The sequence below is a fragment of the Abramis brama genome (assembly GCF_963993115.1).
Source record: "Abramis brama genome assembly, chromosome: 1".
Lineage (NCBI taxonomy): Eukaryota > Metazoa > Chordata > Actinopteri > Cypriniformes > Leuciscidae > Abramis > Abramis brama.
In genome coordinates, this window is record NC_139963.1 from 58669243 (window position 1) to 58691409 (window position 22167).

The following is a 22167-nucleotide window of genomic DNA, read 5'->3' on the forward strand; positions in this document are numbered from 1 at the left end:
TCAGACAGCAGATCGCCACGCTGGGTCAGGGACTGGTGATCATAGAAGTAGTGTTTGGCCTGGCGGAGGTGCGGCGTTGCTTCGGGGACTGGGTCGCTGCTGAACTGCAGAACGCGAGCGCAGAGAGGCGAGACTTGCGCTTTGCCATGAGTGTTCATCCTTGATGTATGCGGCTTGCGTGGGCACAGCCCTGGCAAGTGACACACACATTGGTGCGGGGCTGTAAAACAACCACTGACTAAAGATGCTCTTTAGAGAGTGATTTGCTCAATAATTGTCCCTGATAGCCACAGGGGAGAGACATCTTTTTCAGTTGCAGACCCTTAAGCACTGTGCTTGCTCCAGCAGGAGAGTGAGACATGCGGATGTGGCTTACATGGGCATAGCCCTAACAAGTGACACACTCAGAGGTGCTACAGAGATAGAGACTATAAATTAGTTCAGTCATTCAGGTCAAATAATGACTATGTCGAAACATAACCAACACCACCTGATCACCTTTTCTCTTGTCTGGTTGTTACAACCCAGTTATGCTTAAACGGGGAGTCTTTTCTTTGAGTTTCCCAGGTACAGGCGACACCGTTGTCAAAACGACCCCCATTCACCCGGATCCGCGAAAACGACTAAAAATGCTGTATTCTGCTGCCAGGCCATCAGATGGCGATGAAACACTATAGACTGAACACATAATACATATGTGCATGACCCCATCGTCTTCAGAGATTTACATTTTGATTGTTTACAAGTAGACTGTTTTCCAAAACTTGCACTTTGAAACCTGTTTTCAAACATTTGCGTTATCAGGCCCCAAAACACCATTGTCGTGTAAATGAACGTAAAAAGTTTAACGTTGAAAATGGTGTTGTGCCCCTAAGAGAGTTAAAATAACAGTGAAGCAGTGTTAAAGTTATATTTAAGATATAGTTATATTGAAGAGACCAATTATTGAAGACACCTGATGTTAACAAGCAGAATCACTGAAGGAGAAAATCACACCGTTATGGTGATCAGTGTTTGCTTTAGTTGGGCTTTTGACTTTTTATGTACCCTTATTTTAACACTTTTGAGTGTGGTCTGAAATAAATAACCAGGAGAGTTAATTTAACACTGGAGTTTTTGCTGTGTATATATAGATGAAGTGTGATCTTGACGCATTTATCAGTGAAACACTGATAAGGAGGTTGTGAATTTGTGGTTTCACAAGCACAAACTTAGTAGCCTAATAAAAGCTTCATGGCACACACCCATATAGCAACACAATGTGTTAGTGATGTGATGAAAAAAAGTGTAAGTGTAAATGAAAAAAATGAAAAAATTATTAAAAAACATACAAATCTGAGGACACTGTATTGGGTCACTTAAAAATAACTATATTTCATTATGTTGAAATTGTTTTCTCTGACAAATAATCAGTAGCTACAATAGCTGGGTTTCCATCCAAACGTAAAGTTTATAAATTTTGCATTTCCATCACTCGTTTCTGATGTGATCCTTCAAAATATGCATAAAAACAGGGTGATGGAAACATAGCTAATGAGAGGATAAATATATGTTTGTATTAATTTGTGTGGAACTGTTCATTCAAAGCTCTTTGTTCAGTGTCAGACATAATACTTCTTTATGGACTTGGTTGGTTTCTGGACGCCACTGTACAGTTCAGCTCACTTTCTGATCCAGAGCTTTTCAAAGTCAACACAGTTTTACACCAGAGATCTTTCTGATCGCTTCTTCAGCTGTGTCATCGAGTCAGGACTAAACACTCAGTTGAAGAGATCAGAGGAAGTAACCAACCAGAGGAGGAGCTGATGATGTTTAAAGGAAGAGCTGTAACTATATATAATGAAGAGAAAGACTGACAGAAACACAAAATGGCTGATAAGTGTGATCTGTGTCTGCTGGGACTGATCATTCTCTCTTCACTTCTCACAGGTAAAGAAATCTGTATTTTCTCTAAAGACATTTAGTGGAATTAGTCTGGAAAGAGTTAATTTGAACATGCTCAGTTTATTCTTGCACACATTCACGTTGTGATCTCAGAGTTGTGTATTGATACACACAGATCATACTGTATTATTCCTGATACTGGACATAGTGTCACTCAAACATCTGATGATGAAGAATTATCTTAATATTAAGAGTGTGTCAGTGATTTGAACAGCTCTCCGATAAAGACTAATAGTTTGATACTAATGATAATTGAAAGCACGAACGATGGAGTCATTATGGATTCACGCATGAATAGCGGCAGCCTTAATAGTAGTTAATGCATTCATTAACATTTATGGATAAACCAAATCAAAGTGCCTCTTTAAGAAGGAATAAGAAGTACCCTGACTGCACCTCCGTTCTCTGACTTCTGGAAAAGTCACACACGCTGTTCAAGTTGTGCTACATCAGAATATAAATATGCTTGTGATCCTGACGCAGAACTATAATATAACATGTTGTATACATCATCTACTTGATGATGATGATAATGACATAATCATGTTGTGCTCTGATCAGCTGATCTCTTCTAGACTTTCAAATGTGTTATTAATTTCATATAATTGATTATATTAATGTTTCTATAGAATGACATCCAAAAAAATGTTAATAAAAAATGTGTATAAAAACACTAAATATTTTGAACTACAGTTTAACTTAGACACACTCAAACCTCAAGAATTGGCGCGTAAATCTATATAACGGTGTCGTGCTTTATGCCGCAATGCATTCTGGGAGCCACTGATTAGTTTTGTATGATGCACCCAGAATGCATTGCTGCATGAAGCACGTCACCGTTATTGAGATTCACAAGTTGATTCTTGAGGTTTGTGTTTGTCTCGTTGAAGACATTTAAATCTTATTGTGCACAGTTTTTGTTTTTATAATAAATACTCCATATTTTCTGATTAACCCTTAATCAGTGTTTGGGGTCATTATGACCCCACTGGACTTTTCTTTCATTTTTTAAAAATGTTACCTTCATCTCAGGGGCACGAAACACTGTGACTTTTCCTAAATAATCTATCTAAACATGCACAAAAAAAACTGGGCTTGATTTGGTTGTTCTAAAGGTGTGTAAAAAAAAATTTACCTTTTAAGGTGTTTGGGGTCAAAATGACCCCACATTGAAAATGAATGGGAAAATGAAAAAAATGACTTTTTTTAATTTTGTTTGTCAAAAAAATAAAATTAAATCCATTATAAATCTGAAAATTTCTACATATAAACCAAGGTCTGGTCCTAGAGCATAAATAAAAAGTAGAACGAACTTTCTATCTCATACACACACACACACACACACACACACAAAAACACATAAACAAACAAACAAATGTATGTTTTTGCAACAGAGAGCATTTTTACAGAAATTGGCAAATAAAATAAACAAAACTGGCATAAATCTAAAAAAAATTACATTTAAATCAAGGTCTGGTCCTAGAGCATAAACCCAAAGTGGAACGAACTTTCTATCTCATACACACACACACACAAACACACACAAACACACACATGTATGTCACTGCAACAGAGATAATTTTTATAGAAATTGGCAAATAAAATAAATAAAACTGGCATAAATCTAAAAAAAAAGTACATTTAAATCAAGGTCTGGTCCTAGAGCATAAACCCAAAGTGGAACAAACTTTCTATCTCATACACACACACACACAAACACACACAAACACACACATGTATGTCACTGCAACAGAGAGCATTTTTATAGAAATTGGCAAATAAAATAAACAAAACTGGCATAAATCTAAAAAAAATTACATTTAAATCAAGGTCTGGTCCTAGAGCATAAACCCAAAGTGGAACGAACTTTCTATCTCATACACACACACACACAAACACACACAAACACACACATGTATGTCACTGCAACAGAGAGCATTTTTATAGAAATTGGCAAATAAAATCAACTAAACTGGCATAAATCTGAAAAATGTCACATATGCAACATGGAACAAGCTTTTTCACACACACACACACACACACACACACACACACACACACACACACACACACACACACACACACACACACAGTCATGTCATGGTGACTTGTAATGTTTCTGCAAATGTATGTATAATAATTTGATAATAATTATATAATTAATATTATATAATTATAATAATTAATTTGATAATAATAATAATTAGATTTTTTATGTTTTTCAAAATGTTTAAATAAATATTCACATATATATATGTATATATATATCAAATTTGTGAGGAGAAGTGAAAATGAGTGAATGAATGGTTCTCTATGGCCCTCTATTGGATACATTTGGCCATTGCACTTTAATTCCTTTCCCATAAGAAATAAGTTTTTTCGACTAACCTTTAGATGGCAGTATTCTATCCCTAACACATAGAGCAATGCCCAAAAACCATTTAGATTGAATTAATATCATCATTTAAGTGATTTTTTCTTTAAAAAATCATTTTTCATGAGCCAATTTATGGCCTAGTTATGTAATTGTGCAGTAAATAGGTAAAAAACTTCAAAATGACCCCAAACACCTTAAGTGTTATCCTTTTCGAACAGTGATTAAGGGTTAAAACACTGGTGGTAATGATGGGCAAATGACAAACACCAAACAAACTATTAGCCTACGTTCAGAACAAACTTCAGGTTCAGTCCTGTGTCTGCTGGGAAACTTTCCACTAAAACTTTATAAGAATGTTAGGGGATAATGTTCTATCAATGTTAGGACTAAACATGTTTAAAATGTTTTAGAGTGTTATCCATTCTTTAGGAGAACATTCTGGTAACAAAAATAAAATGATCTACAGAAACCATTACAAGAACATAACAACATTGACAGAACAACAACATTTCTATCTGGGATGAGCTCATATTGTGGCCACAGAGAGTGCGCTGTGAGTTACACTTTTAGAGTTACACTTTTAGCTCACTGTGACTCACATTGATGACCTTGTGCCCACATGGTGAGATCACTGTGAGATTAAAGTGTTGGCTGGGCAAGTAAAGGCATGACAAAATAATACATTAACAAATAATTTAATAAAATATGATTAAACATGCACTAGGAGAATATTTGTATTCCTTTACACCACCAGTAAAAAAAAAAAAAAAGAAAAAAAGAAAAAGGTTATTTGTAGTTATTTTATTATTTATTTACATCATTAAACATATAGACTCAAAATAAAGCCCAAACATACCTGTAAAGACACACACGAGGCACATTTACAATCAAATATGCCACGTACACAAGTTAATTGAAGCATATACAATTAAAAAAACAAAACAATACAGTTAATTACTGTACATCATTTCCTGGGAAATTCCCAATTTAAACTCATGCAAACATGACTATAATTATCAATTCGGTTTACCAAAGCAGTGAACATATATTAGATTAAAATGCCAGCATTACCGTATAACAACACAACTAGCACGCCGAGAGCACCTATTCATGACAAATAATTAGAACGGTGCAAGATTATTTTGCCATTAATTTAATAGATCTATACTCTAATTAAATATGGAAAATAGACTAATAACTACCAATAATAAATTGAATTTGATCTAAACCGTTTTCTGATTTTAATTATATTGATGTAACCCGACTGACCGGTCGAGAGAGCACGAGGAATAGAGACCGTAAAATGTGAACAACATTTCTCTGGTAACATCCCAGCCAGCAATGACATGTGGGGCCCAGATGAGGGCTTCATGGGCGGCAAATGTGGGCCCCATTATGGGCTTGCACCCGGGATCCACATTGGGGCAAGCCGTGGAAGCCCAGACGTACTAAAAGTGGGACCTGTCAGACCCATTTGGGCCCCACATGTCATTGCTGGCTGGGTGGTGACTAGCGTGACTTGAAATGTATTGAGTTACAATTACACTGTAAAAAATAAAATCGTAAAAAAACGGGCAATGACTGTCAGCTGCGGCTGTCAAACAAAAACCGTAAAAATAAAGTAAAATATTCTAATTTAAATAAGTGCAAAATACTTTTACAGAAAAATCCATAAAAATTTTAACAGAAACACACAGTTAAAACACAGTTATTTCACATTTATTTTCTGAAATTTTTTACTGAAAAACATGCAGTTAATTATATGCATGATTTGTTGTGACTATACGTCACTGCATCAGCAACTACACAGTTACTGTCAATTAAATAAAGCAACATGCAGCATAACATCAGTGTTTCTCTGCTCATCCTGAACTGAACTGAATCTCAGGCTCTACTCTTCAACACAATGGTGACACACAAAACACACCATACAGAAACACTTTAAACCCCAACAGAACATTAAACACTAACAGATCTCTCAGGATATCAGCATCTTCACTTATTACAATCCAGACTTTATTTCTTTCATACTAACATTCTTATTGAGAATTAACAGAGGTTTAGAAGTTGAAGTTTTATTGAAAAGAATAAAGTTTGATGTCACCATGATGGAGATCAGTGTCTGCTTTAGTTGGGCTCTTGACCTTTTAGTGTTTAACTTTAATGTTTTTCTGCCGCCCATGAAGCCCTCATCTGGGCCCGTTTGATTGAATACTAGATCTAAAAGAACTCAAGTTAGCCTTCCCCCATAAACAACTGTTGGGGGCGCTACTCATAACTTTTTTTTCCTGGAACTACAGTATGTAGGGTTTGTTTCTGGTGAGACACTTATTAGTGGCGCACTATAGGTGCTCTCGGCGTGTTAGGCCCTGTCCCAAATGACACACTTCATGTGCACTTTCGGTCTTGTGGACTTACAATGGCTGCCGCGTGCGCGTGTCCGTTAAGTCCATGAGACCACAGTGTGTCCCATTTGTCATTTTTAGATCTCAGAAGGGTGCTCGCGAGCACCCCCATGTGGTCGATTTGCGCCCTTGATGCGCACTTTGGCCGAGCCCACGCTGATGCGGACTCCGCAGCAGACTTCTTCCCGACAGTCAAAGCGGCATTACGTCACGAAAGTGCAGACTCAGAGGAAGACCACGAGTGCTTAGGGTGCCATTTGGGACAGGGCCTTAGTTGTGTTGCTACCAATGCTGGCATTTTCATCTAATAAATGTTGACTGCTGAGTCAATGTTTAATGATGTAAATAAATAATAAAAGAACTACAAATAACCTTTATCTTTTGTTTGTTTGTTTTGTTGTACTGGTGGTGTAAAGGAATACAAAAATTCTCCTAGTGCATGTTTAATCATATTGTATTAAATGATTTATTAATGCATTATTTTGTCATGACTTTTACTTGAGAGGGCCCTAATCATGATCAAATTCACTGTTAACTACTTCCCAAACTCAGCTCATGATTGATCATAAACTTACTATCAAACACACAACGAGTGTTCAGCTCAGTGAAGTGATGTTGTGTGGTCAGAGAACAGAAGTACAGTATCATCACGACTGTGTCTGGATGGAGAGTGAACTACTGATCCCAGCAAACCTTCCCTGAGTTTTGCTCCTTCCTTTGGGAACTGTTCCACAAATATTCTTTGTGGGTTTTGAATTGTTATTTTGTATTTAGCTGTGCATAAGTCACAGTAGGGTGAGTTTGAAGGAAAGAGAGAAACACAGAACAGATAAAGAGCTTTTAAGGTCAGTTATTAGTGTATTTTCTACGGTTGAAGAGGAGGATCAACTAATCCTGTGCCGTCCAGTAATGTCAAGTCAAGTCAAGTCAAGTCAACTTTATTTATATAGCGCTTTTCACAATGCAGATTGTATCAAAGCAGCTTCACAGTATTAAATAAAATAGTACATCAGTGTTTGTTTCTAGTGTAAAACGTCCACGTTTGGTAATGCTGATCAATAGTATTGTTGATTGATTGATTAAATTAAGTATCCCCAACTGAGCTAGCCAAAGGCAACAGTGGCAAGGAACCGAAAAAACTCCATCAGGTGACCTAATGGAGAAAAAAAAAAACCTTGGGAGAACCCAGGCTCAGTCGGGGGCCAGTTCTCCTCTGGCGTTTATGAACTAGAGACCGGATTTATCTGTAAGATTAAAAGTATTATATAAATGCCTGGCTGAAGAGATGCGTCTTTAATCTAGTTTTAAACTGGGAGAGCGAGTCTGAGCAACGAACAGTATCAGGAAGACTATTCCAGAGTTTTGGAGCTAAATGTGAAAATGATCTCCCTCCTTTGGATGATCTGGATATCCTAGGTATGACCAAAAGCCTCGAATTTATTGATCTTAAAGAGCGCAATGGATTATAGGGCGATAGAAGATCCTTTAAATAAACTGGAGCTAAGCCGTTTAGGGCTTTATAAGTCAGTAGCAATACCTTTTAATTAATACGGGACTTTATAGGTAACCAATGTAGTGATGATAAAATTGGTGTTATATGATCATATTTTCTTGATCTAGTAAGCACTCTAGCGGCGGTATTTTGGACTAACTGTATCTTGTTTATTGAGGATGCAGGACAACCAGCTAATAAAGCATTACAGTAATCTAGTCTCGAGGTCATGAACGCATGAACTAACTTTTCTGCATCAGAAACAGATAGCATATTACGTAGCTTAGCAATGTTTCTAAGGTGGAAAAAGGCTGTTTTTGTAACATATGAAATATGATTTTCAAAAGACAGGTTGCAGTCAAGTATAACACCCAGGTCTTTTACTGTAGAGGATAAAGTACACTGTTAGCCCTTGCTGTAAAAAAAGGCCAAATTCTGACAATATAATACCATATTCCATTAAAACAGTAATATACCGTAGAAAACAAAACTAGCCTACAGGAATATACTGTGAATTAACAGCGCTCAAAGTCGACAATAAGAGGTTGTTTTCCCAATCACACCCTATACCCTCATTCACTATTCCCTACATTAGTTCACTAATATAGTCCACTTGAATGAAAAGAAGTGAGTGAATTGAGACACTGATGAACACCTGATAAGCAGAATTACTGAAGGACAGAGAAACAAGAACAAAAAAAAAGAGAAACACAAAAACTACAACTGACTTCCAGCAACACTGAGTGTGAAACCAGTTTACAAACCAGTTTACGATTATTTCTTTCATACATGTACAAAAGTTCTTGTTGAAAATTAACAGAGATTTAGTTAATAATAAAATTTGTTGTCACCATGATGGAGATCAGTATTTGCTTTAGTTGGTCTCTTGTCCCTGGACTTCTTAACTTTCATCTCTCTCTGACTGCTTTAACTGTGTTTATAAAGCACATTTGATATGGCAAGAAAAAGTCAAGAAGTAGCTGATCAGGTGTTTTTATTCTTCTGTGATGATGTCACAATCATCTTGGACTATCTGATTTTCAGATTTTTACTGTATATATTCATTGAAATTATGAGTATTTCATATTTAGCATAAATCTGTGTATCTACGAAATTAAATCAATATTTCTGTAATCAGCTCTTCTGAAAAATATCATAATCATATAGTGCATTCAATTTTATTTTACTCCTGCTTGACTCAGACACACACAGATATCAACAATCAGCATATGAATCTCAACAATGGTGAACAGTTTTATGTCGCAATGCATGCTGGGTTCCAGGATAATATAAAACTCCCAGCATGCACTGCTGCATGAATAATTAAAAAAAAGAAATATTGCCACCATTGTTGAGATTAATGTGCTAAATTGTGATATCTCTGTGTTTCAAAAACATAGTGTAGCTCTGTTTTTTTTTTTTTTTTTTTGGTTTATGCATGATGTGTTAAAAAAAATTAGTCATAGTAATTTATTGCTGTAGTTTCACAGGAGTGCTAATGTAACACTTTTGATTGAGGATAAAACTCTGAATTAATAAGAATTAATTCCTAAGTGAATGAACAGGCAATATGATGATTTTGTCATCATAAGCATTACAACCGCAATCATTCATAAACTGTGTGTGTGCACAAGTGTGACTTGCAAAAACACAGCTCAAGCAGCAACGGAAAAACTAATAGTTTAGCATCAGCATCCCAACTAAAGCAAGCACTGATCTCTATAATGGTAACTTCAAACAAACATTTTTAATAACAACTTCTGTATGACAGAAATAAAGTCATACTGGTTAATAAAAAGTGTAATAATGTGTAATGGCTGGAAGTCAGTTGTAGTTATTGTGTTCCTCTATTTTCTGTTCTTGTGTTTCTCTTTTCTTCAGTGATTCTGCTTATTAACAGCAGGTGTTCATCACTAATGCTCAACTATCACTTACATATTCACTTTATTATCTCACTGCAACACTGTCTCAATGTTACTTTTTACTCGTTGTAGTGTGGATTTCCCTGTGGGGTTGAAAGGGTTAACAGTGTAAGATAAAAAGTCACACCCACAAAATGTATTTTAACAGTAATAAACTGTAAGTTATAAAACAGGTTTATACTGGCAACACTGTTGCCAGTAGTTTACTGTAAAATTTATTTTTTGGGTCACCGTTGTGGTGAAGAGTAGAGCCTGTGCTTCAGTCCAGGAGAAGATCTAGAGACATTGATGATACGCTGCATGTTGCTTTATTTAACAGGCAGTGACTGTGTAGTTGCTGGTCCAGTGGAAATCTCTTTATGTGCAATAGTTTTTTAGTGGTCTCAAATGAAAGAAGTTCACAGTAATACTTTGCTCACATTATTAAATTTTAGTTAATACATTTAAATGACAGTTGGTCAATTTAAGGCAGTCAGTTTCTGCAAGTGTAATTAGTTCATTTGAATTAGAATTTAGTGCATTTTTACAGAAACAAACTAGAATACAGTAAAGAACTGTACAATTAACAGTATTTTACTGGCAACAGTGTTGCCAGTATTTTACTGTAAAAAAACCCGGTAAGGTCTAACAGTGTAACAGGACATCCTACTATGTTAAAGTTGTATTGTGAGAGGTTTTGTGGGCGGTTTTTTGAGCCGATGATTAGTACCTCTGTCTTGTCTGGATTTAATAAAAGAAAATTGCGCGTCATCCAGTCTTTTATATCTTTAACACACTCTGTCAATTTGGATAATTTAGCGTTTTCATCCGGCCGTGATGAAATATATATTTGAGTGTCATCAGCATAACAATGGAAACTAATTCCATGTTTCCTTATAATATTTCCAAGTGGCAGCATATATATTGAGAATAATAGAGGGCCTAACACAGATCCTTGCGGCACTCCATAGTTTACTGGAGTTATGATCGATTTTTCTCCATTTAAATAGACAAAATGGTAGCGGTCAGATAGGTATGATCTGAACCAGCTTAATGCTTGTCCTTGAACACCAGTATAATTTTGTAGTCGATCTAAGAGTATTGTGTGATCTATAGTATCGAACGCAGCACTAAGATCAAGTAAAACTAGTATTGAGATACAGCCTTGGTCAGAAGCTAAGAGTAAATCATTTGTGATTTTAACGAGCGCAGTTTCAGTGCTATGGTGCGGCCTGAATCCAGACTGAAACTTTTCATAGATGTCATTTTCTTGTAAGAAAGAGCCTAGTTGGGCAGACACAACTTTTTCTAGTATTTTAGACATAAAAGGAAGATTTGAAATTGGTCTATAATTTGCTAGGTTATTTGGGTCTAATTGTGGTTTAATGAGTGGTTTTATAACTGCCAGTTTAAATGTTCTTGGAACATGACCTAAAGATAAAGATGAGTTAATAATATTGAGGAGAGGCTCTTCCACTATAGGTAACACTTCTTTCAGTAGTTTAGTTGGTATGGGATCTAATAAACATGTTGTTGTTTTAGAGCAGTGGTTCTCAACCTCTCCTGCAGGGACCCCCTGACAGGCCATGTTTCTGTTTTAACCCTGAAATGGCACACCTGATTCAATTAATGAGTATAGGAAGAGTAGGAATTAGTCACTTAATCAATTAGTCAACTACTCATTAAGCCTTTAATTATTTGAATCAGGTGTGCCATTTCAGGGTTAAAACAGAAACATGGCCTGTCAGGGGGTCCCTGCAGGAGAGGTTGAGAACCACTGTTTTAGAGGAAGTGATAAGTTTATTTAACTCTATTTGTTCTACAGTTGTAAAGCACTGTAATTGTTCTTGCGGGGTGATAATCGAGGCTGAGTTATAAGGCGCGATTGAGGATTGAACGTTTACAATTGTGGTTCTAATGTTTTCTATTTTCTCAGTGAAAAAATTCATGAAATCATTACTACTAAACTGTAACGGAATATTTTGTTCAGGTGACGCTTGTTTATTTGTTAGTCTAGCCACGGTGTTAAATAAAAACCTAGGATTGTTTTGGTTATTTTCTATTAGATTGCGGAGGTGCTCAGCCCTGGCTACTTTTAGGGCCTTTTTATAACGTGACGTACTGTCTTTCCAAGCGATTCTAAAAACCTCTAAATTAGTTTGTTTCCATTTACGCTCTAAATTACGGGTTTCTCTCTTTAGAACACGCGTAGTATTGTTGTACCATGGTGCTTTAATTTTCTCTCTGACCTTTTTTAGTCTAATAGGTGCAACAATATCCAGTGTTCCAGAGAGAATGGTGCTCATAGTGCTGGTTAGTTCCTCTAGTTCATCTGTTTGTTTGGGTTCACTGAGCATCTGAGACAGATCCGATAAGCAATTTGAAAAATTATCTATGGTGGATGGAAGGATTGTTCTGCCTAATCGATAACGCAGCGCAGCATGATATATTACAGGAGTACGTAATATGCAAGTTACCATGTAATGGTCAGTGACATCATCACTTTGTGGAATGATATCTATATCGGTTGGATCGGTTCCATGTGATATAATTAAATCGAGTGTATGATTAAAACGATGAGTTGGTCCGGTAACGTTTTGCTTAACCCCAAAGGAGTTTAATAAATCTATAAACGCAGCCCCTAACGCATCATTTTGATTATCTACGTGTATGTTAAAATCTCCAACAATTAATGCTTTATCGACATTGACCAATAGGTCTGAGAGAAAATCTGCAAATTCTTTTAGAAAATCAGCATACGGTCCTGGCGGTCTATATACGGTAGTCAAGGCTAAAGATAATAGGGATGTTTTTTTAGCATCTAAGAGCGTAACATTTAGTACAAGTACTTCAAATGAAATAAACGTATAACCCGTTTTCTGAGTAACACTAAGAAAATCTCTATAGATTGTTGCAACACCGCCGCCACGACCAATCAGACAGGGCTCATGTTTATAGGAGTATCCTGATGGAGTAGACTCATTTAGACCGAAATAATCATTTGGTTTAAGCCAGGTTACAGTAAGGCAAAGTACATCGATGCTATTATCTGTGACTATTTCATTTACAATAACTGCCTTAGGTGTGAGTGATCTAATGTTTAAAAGACCTAGCTTTAGAAATTGTTTTTGTTTACTAATAGCAACATTTTCTGTTTTAATAACAATTAGATTTTTCCTAGATCCTGCAGTAGATTTATGATTTGATCGCACTAAACGAGGAATAGACACAATTTCTATGCAATGTTCTACACTAGTATTTATATCAGTTAATTTGGTGCAGCAGAGACTATGATTTGGGCTTTTGGTTACTAGTCAAAAGGTATTTAACATTTTGGAGATGTTATCCGACAGAAGAATCTGTTTGGGTGTAAGCCATCAGCACGGAAAAGCCTAGGACGCTCCCAAAACAGATTCCAATTATTTACAAAGAGCAGTTTCTGCTCATTGCACCATGACGTTAACCATTCATTTAGCGCGAATAATCTACTAAACTTTTCATGTCCTAGACCAGGGATGGGCAACTTCGGTCCTGGAGGGCCACTGTCCTACAGAGTTTAGCTCCAACCCTGAAAAAAAATCACCTGCCTGTAATTTTCTAGTAATCCTGAGGACCTTGATTAGCTTGTTCAGGTGTGTTTGATTAGGGTTGAAGCTAAACTCTGTAGGACAGTGGCCCTCCAGGACCGAAGTTGCCCATCCCTGTCCTAGACGGTACGTGGGAAGCGGTCCTGACACAATGATCGTTATATCAGGCGATGTGCTGCGTACCGTATCGATCAGATTCCTGAAGTCTTTCTTCAGAACTTCCGTCTGGCGCAGCCTGATGTCGTTCACTCCCGCGTGCAAGACCACAGTTCCGACGCGCTCGTTATCGTTCAGAATCTCGGGAACGTGAGCAGCGATTTCAGAAACACGAGCACCAGGAAAGCAGTGACTGTGCACCTTACTCTTACCTAATGTAGCGTGGACGTGCCGAACGATGGAATCGCCAATGATCACAGCATCGTGTTCGGTTTCGCGAAGAGGGGAGAAGCGGTTTTGTGTGGATAACTCGAAAACCGGGAGGGTCGGAGAGGGTCTTGGTCTAGACCTGACTCGCGTCTTCCGCTGCGGAAATATCCAGGCTTCGTGGTGGCGTGTTGGAGCCGGAGTGAACGAGACCATGGCTGATCGCGACCTCGACGCTCGGGACCGATGCTGAGTAACGCACGGAGTAGACGAGGTCGGAATCAGCGGGTTAGTAACGTTAATCTCTGATTTGTGTGCATCGGCGCGTGATGTTTCAAGAGCTAACCGCCGGTCTATCCAGGGCCGGCCCGAGGCATAAGCGAACTAAGCGGCTGCTTGGGGCCCCCTCGCCACCAGGGGGCCCCCAAGCGAGTTTTTTTTTTTTTTTTTTTTTTACATATTAATTAAATTAAACAAGTGACATAAATGAATGAATGGATTAATAATTCAAGACAAGAAAATTCTGATTTCATGATCAATATACCTGCCTACAACTGCTGTGTTTGAGTCATGTGCATAACCTCGCGTGCATAGACAATTCGTGCGCAAAGTCACGGTAATGTTAAGCCATGTCACAAAAATTTGGTTTGATCAATGATTTATCCTTTAAATTTAATGATATTCAGAACAGAACAAGAATAAAAAAATAAATAAAAACAAGCCAAAACGAAATAATTTAAAACGAAAGTGAAAGCGGCATTGGGCTCACGTATCTCTCTCATTAGAATCAAAATGTTTCAACATTCGCAATGGATTTGGATGGTAAACTATTCTTTATTATAGGCTTCTTTGTACTTCACCCACGTTCCAATATCGAGGGAAAAAAATCATTCTCTTCACATGCGCAAAAATGTGCTTGAAATCAAATATCGAGGGAAAAAAAATCACTCTCTTCACATGCGCAAAAATGTGCTTGGAAACATCACAGTTGAGCGTTGCTTCTAAAGGCTACGCAGTGCTGAATAAGAATTGTAGGCTTATTTAAACAGAGCAGTGTAATTTTTATATGTTAGGTTGACTATTTTATTATTATATTTTATTACGGCTATAACGAACAGGCTGCGATGTCAAGATTGCAATGCTTGAATATGTTGTGTGTGTGTGTGGCGCGGGCGCGATCGAACAGTGGAAACATAAAAACATACTCCGTCATGTTCATACAAGACATCATTCAAACTGCAGTGTTGCAAAACGTTTGAGGATATTTTGCAAATAAGTTTTTTAATATGTTTTGTGACAATTTGTTCTCAGAAGTTTCAAAGAGTTAGTAAAAGAGTAAAGAAAAAGTTAAAACATTTTTAAGTATCTAATTTTTAATAAATATTTATTTTGTATTAATACATAACCTCATTGTATTAATTTATAATGTAACATTATAGAGTGACATTGTGTCAATAATCGTCAAGCACAGGTGACTCCGCGTGGTGGGAGGGGGCCCCCAAATCAAATTCTGCTTAGGGCCCCCAAAAGGCTCAGGCCGGCACTGGGTCTATCAGTTCGGCTTGTCTCACTAAAAGGTCGTGGATCTGTTTCTCAACAGCTTCCAGCTCAGACTGCACCGCGTGCAGCTCAAATGTGTCTTCACCTGCACCAAAAGGTAGACTACTTACATCTGATATATTCGCCATTTTAACAGATGGACAGTAAGTTAGCAACTACGCTACCAGTGATGCTAACAATATTAATACTAATTTATGACTGAAGTCTTAGATATAATCCGTCTTTTTAGTGGTACGGGTGTAGAGTAGACACACGATAGGCGAAAAATGTTTGTAAGTGAGTGTTGAGAAGACGCGTTCAGCCGTGATCCACGGACGTAACCTATAAGAGTATCCGGCGTTGGATCACTAATAGGCTTGAGACGCGTCTGCTCAACAGTCCGCATTGTAACTATGAGGTTTGAGCAGTAGTGCTTCTCAGTGAGGAAAAGTAGAAAATGTTTGTTGTAAGTAAGTTTAAAGAGTAAAATCAAGAATTATAAATCAAATCGATGGAGCTCCAGACAACAACAACGCGTTCAGACGCGACGAACATAATGTTTATGACAAAGCTGAAATCAAGAGTTCAAGATATGATGATATTACATTATTTAAATTTGTTTCAGAGTCAGGGTATTTCTTATTCCTTCTTAAAGAGGCGTTTGATTTGGTTTATCCATAAATGTTAATTAAACACCAGAAAAAGACTGTATGATTTGAATCTTCTGGTTTTTATGCTGGTATGGTTTATTGTTTTCATTTATTATATCATAATGATCACTGAGATATACTGTGTTTCAGGTATCAGTGGAGTGGATGATGATCATGTGTTCATCAGTTCTGGTGAAAATGTCTCTCTGTTCTGTAATAATGCTCTTTCTGACTGCAAATCAACTACATGGACCTACGCTAACAGATTCAGACATTCAGCAGTAGTTGAACTGATTGCTGGAGGGATAAAGAATAAAGACACAGAGAGACATGAGAGACTGAGTCTGGAGTCTGACTGCTCTCTGAACATCAAGAACGTCACAGTAGAAGATTATGGATTATACACCTGCCAACAATTTGTGAATGACAGACGACAAAAACCTGATGCACCTGTTTATCTGAATGTTCTTCATGGTAAGTTTAAGATTATCTGGTCAATTTAAAAAGGGCAGATTCTCCCTTTAAACTCAGATGATGATTGAAGAGTCTGTGATTTGTGTCTTGTGTTCAGTTTCAGTGTCTTCATCATCATCATCATCATCATCATCATCATCTTCATCCTCACAGACTGAGATCAGTCCAGGCCGCTCTGTGACTCTCTCCTGTCAGTTGGATTCATTTACTGGATTCTCCTGTGATGATCGGGTTCATTATAAGGGAATTGAGCTGTTGTGGGTGAATCAGGCTGGTGTTGATCTGAAGACAGACTCCAGATATCAGATATTATCATCATCATATCCATATCACTGTATCATCACTCTGACTACAACACTCCTGAATGAAGATGACAACAGAGAGTGGAGATGTCAGCTTACTCACAGAAATCAACTCAAGACCTCAGTCAGATACACTGTCAAGTATTCAGGTGAGAAAACACTCTTTTCTGACAGATTTGTGAAAACTTTCACACACCGGCTCTACTCTTTCTGATGGCTTCATACATTTGGCAATTGTAAAATATTAGAGGTCAAAGTCATAAACTGCATAAAAATCCTTATAATCCCCAATATTGACCTCCTATGGGTCATATATGAAATATTGCATAAATCTATTAAAGTCTAGTATGACCCATGTAGGAGGACAGTTTGAGGAATTACAAGCTTAATAATGTCATTGATTCAGGAAAGCTGAAGGTTTATGGGAAGCAGCTCACTGTGTTTCACTCTCATATAAAGCAGGAATAAATGATACAGTAACATCTCTCTTCTCAACTACTGCCACTGTAAGCTGTGATGATTGAACACAAACTGCATGTCATGATCAATATGAAAATATGATGTTAATGTCCTGATGCGTCTGAACATTCATCTTCTGCAGCTCCAGTCGCTTCAACAACACTGACTCCAGTCAGAAGCTCAAACTCTGAGAAGACATCAAGCCGAACTACAGCAGCAGCTTCTACACAAGGTTCATGATCACATGATCACTGTCACACATCATCAGTCTCTCGCTTCAGTGGTTTGCACTGGCTCTCACAGACTGCTTTATCATCACACATATTATCATCAAAAAAAGCTCTTTAGTCAGATTTGTCAGTGAGTTTTGATACATATGACCGGTCTTGTACAGTCTGTTGTCTGATGCAAAATAATCATAATATACAGCTAGTGTAACTCACTCCACTCACATGATAAATTAATAAATCATAGGGCCCTATTTTAATGATCTAAGCGCACGGTCCAAAGCGCACGGCGCAAGTTCACTTAGGGCGTCTGAATCCACTTTTGCTAGTTTAACGACAGGAAAAATTATCTGTGCGCCCACCGCATGATCCTTATTCTCTTAATGAGTAATGAGTGGGCGAAACGTGAAATAAACCAGTCAGAGTCTCCTCTCCCATTCCCTTTAAAAGCCAGTTGCGCTTGCGGTGTGTGTGTGTGTGTGTGTGCGTGTGCGTGTGCGTGTGCGTGTGCGTGTGGTTAAAGGGACAATCTACGGGACAAGCCGGATTCACCATATCTTTATGTACACAATAATAATCTTTTACATTGTAATCCTTTTATTTTTAATATTTGGCATGTTTGTGTGCTGCTGTGCGTCCCTGTGTGTGTAATAAGCAGAGTGTGTGTGTAATAAGCAGAGTGTACGTGCTTTGTGGACCCGCCTATACAATGCGCCCGAACACCCATGGGTGCACAGATGCTCACATACATTTGCTATTTAAACAATGTGTTGCAGGACGTGAAAATGAAAACTGTGTCAGGCTGAAACTAGCAAAACACACTTGCATCTCGCCTGGCGTTGTATTGCGCGGGTGTATGAATGGACCCATAGTGAGGATTTATTAAACATACAGCAGTTTGTAAAATGAATGCCTTGATATTGTGTTCATGCATTAAAATATGACATATTTCTATTTCCATTTTGTTTTTAACAGTTGTAACATCAACTACAGCAACAACACTGACTCCAGATACCACAGCAAACTCTCTGAATCCAGGTGTGTATGAACATCATCTTCATTTGACCGACTCATGGAGTTTTCTAGAATCAGTATCTGAACACACACACACACACACACACACACACCAATAAGGTCAAGCATGAACACACAGCACTCCGTGACAGAGTCCCAATAATAATAATAAACAATAATAATCACACGAGGGCCTATGAGCAGCCGGCCCTGAAGCCTCGGCTCCTATAACGAGAAACAAAATTAACACAATGGTCTCCAAATAAACAAAACAGATAACAACAACAACTGAAACTTAAATAAAAGTTACAGAAGAAAAACATTTAATTAATAAACCTGAGAATCATGCATCAAACCACGCTGAGGTTAAGAATTGGCCACCAAAACTGTGTGGATATTCACTCCACTTTCATACTTCACCAGCAACCCAGCGATCACATAAACAATATATGCTGGAAAGCAGGAGTCACAAACACATGAACCGAGCGCACACGCGCTGACGAGCGAGTTGTCCAGGAGAAACCAGGATTGACAAAGCAGAAGCATCAAATAGTGTCGCCCCGCAGGACACACTGAACACACGGTATCCAAGAACAGATTATTCCTGTTAGAATTTAAACAGAAAATTACTCCCAACATAACTATGAATGAACGTTGGGCAGTAGCGGTAGTTACACGTACCTTCATTTCATAGCGGGTCGCAAGTCCAAGTCACGCACACAGAAGACTATCGCCATGCCAACAGAAGCACGGGAATGCAGGAGGGGCGTATGAACAGCCGCCGCCAACAACCCCCAGCAACGAACCATCCGCCATAATGCTATAAACCAAATGACTGTTACATAAAGTCACAAATCTATGTGCTAACTAGTTAGCCAAACACATACCTCAAGCGGAAGGGATTAAACAAACCGGAATGGGCGGTCCCCGTCAATGACGCCCAGGCGGTGAACACACACACACACAAACGGTGCATTCAAATCCCTTTTTATACGCTCCCTCATGGAATATAATTGGACACTATATTACACACGAGCATTAAATTAATTAAAAATGAAACTCAGTACGTCCCACCACATGTGGTTAAAGGGACAATCTACGGGACAAGCCGGATTCACCATATCTTTATGTACACAATAATAATCTTTTACATTGTAATCCTTTTTTTTTATTTTTTTTTTACATTTTTGGCATTGACTGCTGCACGTCCCTGTGCGTGTAATAAGCAGAGTGTGTGTAATAAGTGTACGCGCGTTGTGGACCCTCTTTAAATAACAAAAAAAAATATTGCACCATTGACTTTAGAGCAGGTTTCAGTTGGTCAGTGGCTCAGTCTAATTCAGTTCCTCAAAATAGCAACACACCGACAATGCGCTTGAACACACACCTTGTGCTTGTTCGTACAGACCAGCAGCCCATGGGTGCACCGATGGGCACAAATGCATTTGCTATTTAAACAACGTGTCGCAGGACTTGAAAATGAAAACTGTGGGGCTGAAACTAGCAAAACACACTTATGTTGCGCCTGGCACTGTATTGCGCGGGTGTGTGAATTGTAACATCAACTACAGCAACAACACTTACTCCAGATACCACAGCAAACTCTCCGAATCCAGGTGTGTATGAACATCATCTTCATTTGACCGACTCGTGGAGTTTTCTAGAATCATGAATCTTCTCTGGAGTTGTTCGAGCAGCTGATCACAGATTTTGACTCAAGCCATGTTTAATTTGTAATCTACATCACTTTCTAATTAAATTCTCTTGTACATCACCAACAATCATTAACATGAAAACTAATATCGTTAGTAATACATATGTTAGTGAACATATGATGTACAGTCTGTTAGTGTGCGGATATATATAAACAACTCTCTGGACTACTTGTTTGCAGAGGGCGGAGGGGGCGGAGTTTAGGGATAGGGATAGGGACCAATCGGGTTGCAGCCTCAACAAGGGGGTGGGGGGAATATTGTAGTGAAAATTACCTCAGAGGACGTCAGTATTAAAGGTGCTGTAACTTTTTTCACTCTACTCGTTTCTCTGAAAAACACTTCTACTGCCAGTTATTTACTTATTATTTATAGTCAGTCTGTTTTTGTTTTTGTCTGCGTGACTCCGCCCACTGACAGTTCAGCCAATAGTATTCCCACACCCCGGGATGCCAGATAGCTGGAAAACACAGCGTATCGCAGCCATCAAACAAACTGGGTCAGAGATCGCAGATCACAACCTAAAAAGCCTCGGTATCCATCTAAACATCTCTATGAACAAGAGCTTATTAAAACACGGATACAGTAAATCAACTCATCAACTTACAGTCTCCAAGTCTCCTCGGCTTTCATTGTCAATTGCGCTCGTTCTGTTGCATGTCCTCAAACTGGCGACCCGCCCGTAAGCGTCGAGTCTGAGGAGGCGGGGAAACTACGATCTCTGATATTTTGAACATAACTCATCCCATGTTAGTGTGAGCAGCTTTCAGCACTGATACTGTAGCTCTGGACTACAGCAGTTTGTAAAATAAATGCCTTGATATTGTGTTCATGCATTAAAATATTATATATTTCTATTTCCATTTTGTTTTTAACAGGTGTAACATCAGCTACAGCAACAACACAGATTCCAGATACCACAGCAAACCCTCTGAATCCAGGTGTGTATGAACATCATCCTCATTTGACCGACTCGTTGTTCGAGCAGCTGATCACAGATTTTGACTCAATTCCATTCTCTTGTACATCACCAACAATCATAAACATGAAAACTAATACCGTAATGTAAAAAGTAACTGTCATTAAATGTCAGACACATCATTCTCATCCAGACAATCCTAAACAATCATGTCACATTCATTTAGTGAACATATGAGGTACAGTCTGTTAGTGTACAGATGGCTTTTAAAACATATCAATTTCTATAAAATCATCATCACAAGCATCAATTTACATGATAAATAAGGATAATTATGGTATTAAATATGCCGTTTTTATGTATTTGGTTAAACACAGTAATATAGTCCTGCTAATGGTGTCTCTCTATACTCTCTCTCTCAGTGATTGTGACTGTGGTTGTGATTGTTGTTGTTGCCGCTTCATTCGCTCTTCTCCTTCTGGCTCTTATTCTCTGGGTGATTCGTAAAAAAAGGGCAGGTGTGTTTTTCATATTTTGTTACAACAGACAAAAACATCTGATAAAATAAATATGTAATTTTAGACAAATGTCTTTCTCTAAAAGTGAAGAGAAATCAATGAGTTAACAAAAATAATGTTTCTATTCTACAGCACTAGATTCTTCTAGAGTCTTTTAAAAACTGATTGTCATCTGCATTAGAGACTGTGTGTGTGTTTGATCATAAACTTTCCCGTGACATTATGTTTCAGGCAACAGAAGAGGGACTGGTGACTCTGTGGTAAGTATTGCAGGTTGATCCATG

The 22167-nt window shown here is 38.0% G+C and overlaps 2 protein-coding genes across 2 annotated transcripts in view; one reads left to right on the forward strand and one right to left on the reverse strand.

Annotated features, from left to right (window-relative positions):
• The window catches only part of LOC311077606 (uncharacterized protein), a 280579-nt gene that overhangs the window by 195017 nt on the left and 63395 nt on the right, over positions 1-22167 (reverse strand). The gene's annotated exons all lie outside the window — the stretch shown is intronic.
• LOC311097560 (uncharacterized protein) lies at positions 1863-22147 on the forward strand (the record flags this gene model as incomplete). The annotated part of the gene is made up of 6 exons (XM_084137351.1): positions 1863-1929; positions 17636-17725; positions 18696-18758; positions 21325-21387; positions 21788-21861; positions 22115-22147. The coding sequence occupies exons 1-6, from the start codon at positions 1869-1871 to the stop codon at positions 22145-22147; spliced, it is 384 nt and encodes a 127-aa protein (XP_083993477.1). The 5' UTR covers positions 1863-1868.